The sequence below is a fragment of the Opisthorchis viverrini genome (assembly GCF_000715545.1).
Source record: "Opisthorchis viverrini unplaced genomic scaffold opera_v5_475, whole genome shotgun sequence".
Lineage (NCBI taxonomy): Eukaryota > Metazoa > Platyhelminthes > Trematoda > Opisthorchiida > Opisthorchiidae > Opisthorchis > Opisthorchis viverrini.
In genome coordinates this window covers 63,433-71,694 of record NW_008752139.1, presented here as the reverse complement: position 1 = coordinate 71,694, position 8,262 = coordinate 63,433, and the positions used below count along the sequence as shown (strand labels likewise).

Below are 8,262 nucleotides of genomic sequence, written 5' to 3'. Positions count from 1 at the left end.
ATCCGTCGTAGCTTTTTTGGAAGATACGTGAGCGGGAAGTAGAAGAAAACAATCATGCACACGCCGCTTAGATGTGCTTCACTGTCTAGTATATATTAGCATACAATTATAGACAAAATTTACCATTTTGCATATTGCTGATAAAGTTACAATTACTTCCAGAAACACGAAAATGTCCAAATTTCTACGAATATATAAGACAGCACTCAGCTGCTTTGAGCAGGTATCCGAGTGGTTTGTCACAGATGACCGTCTGTATGGATTGACGTACATCTATAGGTCTCAGTCAGTTATAACGAAATCATCCAGCAGAGGCATGTAGGTGCCTGAGTGTGATAATTTGTCATCATTCAGCACTGTTTCCTAAAATAGAATGGGATCTCCAAGGCGTTCAGATAGAAACATCGATGTGTAGTCCTAATTTAAAAGGGAATAACGACGAGGATGTCTACATCCTGCGCAAATGGGAAAGGTTGGTGTGAAAAGCCTGTGTCCATCAAACTGACTCTTCCTCTTCATTAGATTCTTCTTGGCCCTCCTCTCCAATCTCTTCTTGCTCTTCAGGACCGGCACGAGCCTTTCGTAGAGCAGCCTCTTCCTCTGGCGTAGGATCCGTCAATTCAGCGACTTCAGAGTGGTTTTGGAACTCGTCCATAACGTTCTGTGGTAGATAAGGCTGGAACCCGGGAGCAGTCGCTTTCACTCCCCAGCCAATGTAAATATTTTCAAAAGCTCTAAAAAGGCAAATTGGAGTTTTTAGAAAGACGGATTTTGAAACACTTTCAAGGCTCTTTGCTGAAATCATGCTCGTAGCTGAAGCATTTAAGGATGAAAGAGTGCCACCTTAGTGTTCCATTTAGGTTACCACTTGGTGCCATTTATGAATTTCTCTGTGTTTCTTCAGCAGTCTGACATTTCGTCTAATACGTACATCATTCAGTCGCGTTTCTAAGATAGTGTCTTTGATAGGCAGGGCAATCATGAGCTCAGTTAGAGTTGGGACTGCTCAGGCACTTGTTGTGGCTCAACTACATGGGTACCAACTTAGTCAAGTTGACGTACGCAGTGTATGGAAATATTCAACTGCCAACTAAATACCTTGCCTACTCTATAGCACCCCAAAGATCAGGTAGTATTGGGCTTATAAGTGGGAAAAAGCCTCATTCTTTTCTTTTTCTGACCTACGTTGCTGTCTCCTCCCGTGCTTTCTCGCCTGCCGCAGTTTCAGAATCTAGAGCTGTTTCGTTTGCGTAGGTATCCAAGGTCATTAGATCATCTGGAAGAGCAAACCAATAGTCTCACTCTGAATTGTTGGGGCGCAAACCCTACTGTTGTTATTTACATGCAAAATATTCTGGAAAACTGAAGCTGCGTTCCTATTCCTTCCTAGGTGGTCAATTTTTAGTGACCGGAACACATTAGGCTAACTAGAATGATTGTTTCTAAACAAAACCCCGCATCCTATGGTTCACGCAGCACTTATGCAGCTTAACTGACAACCCACTGGGCATGTGTGCTTAGTTTTTACCACTTTGGTAAATGTCCTCTATACTTTTGACACCTGTTACGTCTATTCCACTTGGTACTATGGCAAGAAACGTTATGGAGCACGATAGTGTCCGTCCGGAAAATAACACTCAGCTGTTACTTTTGAAGGTCAGTGCCCACGTCAGCAAGATTCAAAATCCTCCTCTAATTTCACTGAGGTTGTTGTTTTGACGACAGCATCTTGAACGCTTTTGGTGAGAAAACTGCTTCAAATATAGTGAGACTGATCTGTTCCTATAGGAAAACTTTTACGATCCACCGAAGCGTATCAGCTGTATAAGCTTAGTTTCAAAAGACTTTGCTAATGCAGTAAGATGTAATGGGACAGCTGTGTACTTAGAAAGCTGGCTGACAACGAGGTATTTTAGACACCATCAGTCATGAGCAAGCTGCTTCATCCAAAAACTGTGCGATACTCAACCACACAATGGTATTATTTCAGAGACTCAAAGGTAGTGACCTTGTTTCTGTGTGCGTCGGGTTTCAAATGAGTAGGGATGCATCTAAAAGTTACCTATAAGAGATGGCCGGGAAACTGCGGTTATTTTATGCTACAGGAAGCTTAGTAAATACACGCGGGTTGAACAAGATGTATTCAGCTATACAGCACGAAGGCTTACTTATCCCACGCAATTGCATGTGCTCCTGGCCAAATATTCGATGAAACCACAGCAACCGCATGTTCCGGAATTATCGCGGAGCTTAGGCGCGCCGACCAAGCGGGATAGTCTGAGAGTGATGCATCTGCTGCAATGGATGTCAATATTGGTGGTCCCCTTTCTGGTTTTGATGGGCTTAAAATAGTGAGACCTTCCTCTTCCTCTTCTTGCTCGTCTTCAGACATTTCGTCCAACAGGCTTTGGTTAGGGTTCCACCTAAAGCAACACAAAGTTACCATCAAACAGAACAAAAACCAATGTTCTGCTGACTAAAGATGAGCGAACAAAGGGACAGACTAGAAGTTATTTTTGATCTGTATGAGTAGATGATCATATGTGCGGATGGGAAATGTAATCCCGTAGCACTGTTGAACCACCAAGAAATAGGTGATAGCATTCACATTGAACATTATATCGAACGCTTGAAGCGTCAACCTTAAGCAAGCCGGACCTACAGTCAGCAAAGTAATAAAGCAATTCTCCAGTTTTGTAGCGTGTTGTATTCGGGATAAGAACTGATGAGATCAGCACCGTGTAATTTATGTGCCCTATGAACACCTTGGCTGTCAGCCACAATTTTTCGTAATTCATTGTCGACTAAACATGTTTGAACAGCGTTTATTCCTAAGACGGTGTTGTCAGGAATCCGCTCCGCTATCAGAGAACTCGTATAAGGAGCCATTCATACAGCGCAATGTTTCCCTGGACTCAAGTTCTCTACATCTGAATCTTGTTTAGAATAGACAACTCACAAGAGAAATCACTCAACCCAAAATAAATGCGTCTACAGTGCGCTGAGGTCCCACGGATCAAAACACTACCAAACTGCATCAGCCGTAGTGATGGCGTCAGCATCCCGTCTATCTGACTTGGACCTATTGCACACCTTGGTAGGCCCAGTAGCCAGATCTTAAACAAGGATCTCAGCATCACAGCCAGTACAACATTGAATGGAGGCATATCAGAATCAAAATGCACATAAAATCACACATACATACACAAAACAAGCACATAACAATACATGCTATCGCATCTGACTGCCAACTGATCACAGGAATACGTCATACATAAATAGTGCTGCATTTGATTCGCATTCAGTTGAATTGAAAATATCTGGAGAAGGTTGCCCGCGAAAGCTGAAACGTCGAATTGAAGCGTCTTATTCCACTGAGCTGTTTTAACTTTAAAAACTCTATATTACACACCACACGGCGCTCAATCCGTTCAACACTATCCAAGCCGAAATTAGGCCGGGAACTCCTATGCCTACATGGTTGAAATGAATTCTCATGGTCTCTCAGGTTAGTCCGCTAGTCGGCTACGAATGTCTTCTTCCCTCAGTGTTCGTCTCTGAGTGGAACGCCTTATAGTCCATTAAGCTTCTGTGTACCAGCTTAGTGGACGGTGAGTTTGCTGTGACTTATTCTAACGAAACTGATGTTTTGGAAGTCCGAATGACCGAATCAGTCCATATTTAACGTTTCCTCTTGAGGTATGTTCTTCCTCAAAGGACAATATAGATAAAAAGTTGAACCGAAGAAATTCGTCTCCCGTGTGATCCTCTCCAAAGAAAATCGCTCTTAAACAAAATGGAAGAATTTTTGTGTTGATTTCTGGGATACTCTTTTGTATCTTAAGCATATGACACAGAATCGCGGCTTTACATGCCGGTGTTCATGGACAGGAAACGCGCAAACAGCCCGGACCTCTTCACCGTTAAGAAAAAGCAGACTATAAGCAGAGTTCCACAATTCGTCACTTTTAGCCAGATGTGCTGTTTAGAAGACTTTGCTTGATAGACATGGGTCTATCTTGCCGTCTTCATTCTAGAGGGAACAACCAAGTTGACAATGCCAAATATGCAATATATGGGAGCCTTTGTACAGTTGTTTGCAGCCTATGTCAGACATTTATTCGGAGTACGCCTGGTCGTTCACAGTGGTCAGATAATCATCGGGCCCTTAAGTCGGTGCGAAACGATTTATCCATTCACAAACTTTTCCAGTTTGGTTTGTGATTGCTCAGATTTATACAGGCATGCATTTTGGTCGCAAGATATAAAAATAGATTACTTGCTGAATGTTGGGATGTGGATGATGTAGACCAGTTTGAAAGTTCTGTGATAAAACATATCATATACAACTCACCATGTGACTCTGCCCTGTGGCAGTATGTAGGAAACATGATGTACCCAGTGTTGCAAAGAGCGATCAGCCAGCTTTTCCATTGGCAACGGTTCGTACTCCTCGTTTCTCACATAGTTTTGTCGTTCGCCTTCCTCCTCATCTAGAGCTTCCTCTTCCTCCTCCTCACCAAATTGGTAGAAGCCTTCTGGAGAAATGTGGGTTGCTGCGCTGATGCGAGCAATCTTTGCGCGTAGGTAGTTTGTCTCCGTTCCGGGAAACGATGGTGTGCTGTCTACCTTGGCATCCAAATTACCGGTAAAAAGGCAACAAATCTGCGTGGAATGGATTATTCAAAAACTACCCGTGTAAGGATTCTGGCTTCAAGATACTGCATGCAACATGAGCGTTATAAAGTCCGCGAAAACTGTCCTTATGTGCATACAGTCTATCACTCAAAACGCTCGCGTTAACGTTGAGTACTTTTGGGAATCTCCACTATATAATTCGGCACTGGCCAAAGATAATGGACGTTTCGTTAAGCTCACCATGAATTAAGTAATATACATTAAATCGAACGTATAATTCAGCAATGTGTGCTAGCCAGAATTTGATGGTGACAAATAATTTCCGCGGATGCTCGTGTAGCACTATTGGTTAAATATATTCGTCGCTCAGAACGTGAACAGCTCGAGTTGCCACAGACCTACTCCGTATTGAGGCAGAGTTTTACCTAATAAAGCGCTCTAACGCCAGCAAGCGAGATTCCGAAGTAAACTTATCGGTTATAATGGTTTGGGCTGTTATCAAATCTTGTTTGTGACAGATACTTGCCGTTTATTTGGTTTGTTTGGCCAGAAATATATCCCAAGACAATCTAAAGGCTAAGAAGTAGCACTTGACTGTGGTGGATTTCAATAATTTAGTACCCTCTGTACCAACACAGGTGTCATTATTTTGGCGTATCCGTCATACATTAAGGTCCTGCATGAACTGGTTTTCTTTTGCATTTCCTACCAGAAAATGGGTTGCGGATCCACTGGAAAGTTGAGGCTCCCGTCTTATATCGGCAGTTGTTGCTGTTAATACCGCCTGGTAATTCGAAATTTGGGTAACTAGTCGGTGGACTAGTTGGTCAAGGCGCAAGTTTTCCATAGCTGCGACTGCCTGAACGCTGTTAAATAAAATAGGGTTGTCCTTCGGCAAGTTATTTGGGCTGGAAGTTTTGTCAGGATATTTTTTGTTCGACTGTGCGCCCTTTGGGCTTAAACTTACAAGGATATCTAGAGCTGCTGCAGGGTTATAAGCTGTGCTTGAGACGGTGCCTTTCCAGAGCCTATGCTGAGTAAATTTTAGCTGATCATACGATGTCAGATAATACCAAGTTCTAATCTTACAGAACACACCGATATTCTGAAAAATCCAGCTAGCAAATCTGTGTCCCAAAAAAATTCCTTTATAATCCCCATCCTCCTCGTGTGATAACGCCTTTCTGTCATTTGGATGTTCACTGAAATACTATCAAACTTAACCCAGTAGTTTTTTATCGTCATCATAAGTGTTGACCGAGGTGTTCCATTTTAGTGCAAAAACAAATGTGCGTAAGTTCACTTCTAAAGCCCCAAACGCTGAACACACTTGACAGGAGGAAAGATTAATCTAGTGTACCACTGCCATTTTAAGGTGCTCATGTCTACATTGACGTATACTATTTGTACATTTCTTTCCATTCAGTTAATAAACCAAATCGTATAGACCAGATGTACGACCTTAACTTACAGATCTTGAGAGTCGAATCTGCTCAGGAGTAACTGGAGGAAGTCTGATCCAAGGCAATCCTGGTTCTTGACACACGAAATATACCTTTTTATTGGCCCCGGTGTGTGTTGGTTCTTGAGGCACTTTTGGAGGTGGTTTCCATCTTGATTTGGGGTAAGTTTCTACATTTTCTTCTGTTTGAAACGAAAAGAACAAAAATGGATGTCTACAATTGCATGCGGCTGTGCGCAAGTTTAGATATTATTAATTTTTGGAGTTCTCTGGCAAAAGCGATAAACCATTGACCAATTCTCCAAAAGGAATCAAATTTGCATCCATTACTCTACCAAGGCAACCAGTGGTGAAAATAAAGACTCTGACCATTTTTATTTTCCATAAATACGCGACCAAAATTGTTGTGTGTGCACTGTCATTAAGGTGACCAGTTGTTTTTGAGCATTAGCACATTTCCAGCATTCCGGTTAGTCTACCCGAACCCGGATAATTCGCTAATAAATACATATTTTTGAGACTAAATGCGCACCCCTAGCGGAAATGTAACACAAATGCTCTAAAAATTGTGTTCCACTTTAGGAGCAAAGAATCACTGCGGAACAAAACGTTTTCTGGGTGAGCACCCAAATGAAAAGTAATTTTATTTTTTTGTGAGATGTAAATCAAGGTCAGCGGGATCTGTCGTCAATGATGGCCTTCATTTGAATATATTACACAAAGCCTGCCCCTTAAATTTTACGTGGATCGATTTTCAGCCATCGTTCCCTTATTGTTATGACTCTTTTCTCATCATGGACACATGTCACTTGGCTCTTGGTCTTTGCCTAGATATTATTGTACGCATGCGACCTAACTTCTTCAACGCTCGTTTAAACATTTGGGTAATTTATCAAATTCAACTTAATTAAAAGTTGATTATATCCATCCACCAGAGTTCATTAATGTGTTGTAGCAGACAATTTCATTTTATTTTGACGACGATCTTGTGACAGTTTTTTTCTGCTCGTAACACCAATGATTTTTCCTTCAAGGAATCAACCGCACAAAAGGTAACTTCGACTATTTTTCCATACAAAATTCAAGATAAAGCAACCAAGTGCCAAACTTCTGACAAACCAACAAAAACCATAAACGAACCTCATGGATTACTCAGTCACTGGCTGAAATAATAAGGTGTACAAAAGGACAAACAGTTCACAGGCGTTGAGTACTGGCATAATGTATGGTCTGACAAGATCTCTCTCCATTTAACCCACTATATCTAATTCGGCATTAAACATAACACGAAAATTCGTCGGAATTCTTCAGCAGTTTTGCAACAATCCTTGGTGTTTCAGTGCCGTACTCGTGAGTACCATGCCAGAATCAGTGACGTCATTGTCAGCTGGATTCAAAGTACGTGCATTATGCAACTCGTTAGGCCTTGTCTCAGTGGTCTTACGCACAAGGCGACGTACAGAATGTACAGAAATTTTGCAATATGTCTGGAGTTGCACCAGTATTTTAGAAATTTTCCTCAGCAATTTAAGATCATCCTGGAAAATACCATGATTCTCTGGGAGGCACGATGGTCCAATCGTACGCATGGTTCCTCTATGTTCGAACCTGTACAGATAGAGTAATTTCTTTGAGCACACAGTCCACTCCTGTTTTCATTTACCGGCCGCGGTTGGTGTTCATACGTCGTGGTTCTGTACATTCTTTTTGAAGTCTAAGCGCCCTGTATCATCAAGTCATAATTTCCGATGCATTTTCGAAATGAGCGTTTGATATCCCGTCACTTTTACAGAGCCGACAATTGTTTATGTAGTAACCAGCCAAATCAAGAAGTGATCGGGATCATAAGTGGCCACTTGAGACACCAATGGCAGCCCAAATCTTAAGTGCCTTACATTCTCATTTAACAATAATGTCCCATTTAAGTGCCTAATTACGGGTTCTCAAAGCAGGAAACAGTTTTACATGTAACTTTCCAGCTAAGAAACTGTTCCGCGTCTTTGAGTTTTTCTACCGGTGTTCAATATTGATTTTTTGGTTGTAATTTCTTTCATAAATGACACTTATCACCCGCAATTATGTGGTGCTCATTACAAGTCAAATTCCCGGAGACTTTTTCTCTGTTTTGTGATTTGCCAGAATCACTTCTTTATATATATATA

The 8,262-nt window shown here is 41.6% G+C and overlaps 1 protein-coding gene across 1 annotated transcript in view; it reads right to left on the bottom strand.

Annotated features, from left to right (window-relative positions):
- Window positions 1-8,262, bottom strand: part of T265_11320 (hypothetical protein) — a gene marked incomplete at both ends in the record, with an annotated part of 9,447 nt that continues 1,185 nt past the window's right edge. Inside the window, 4 exons of the mRNA XM_009177945.1 lie at window positions 1-734; window positions 2,169-2,423; window positions 4,355-4,665; window positions 6,110-6,282. Of these exons, the coding sequence (XP_009176209.1) occupies window positions 497-734; window positions 2,169-2,423; window positions 4,355-4,665; window positions 6,110-6,282 (977 nt within the window). The remainder of the gene's footprint in view (window positions 735-2,168; window positions 2,424-4,354; window positions 4,666-6,109; window positions 6,283-8,262) is intronic.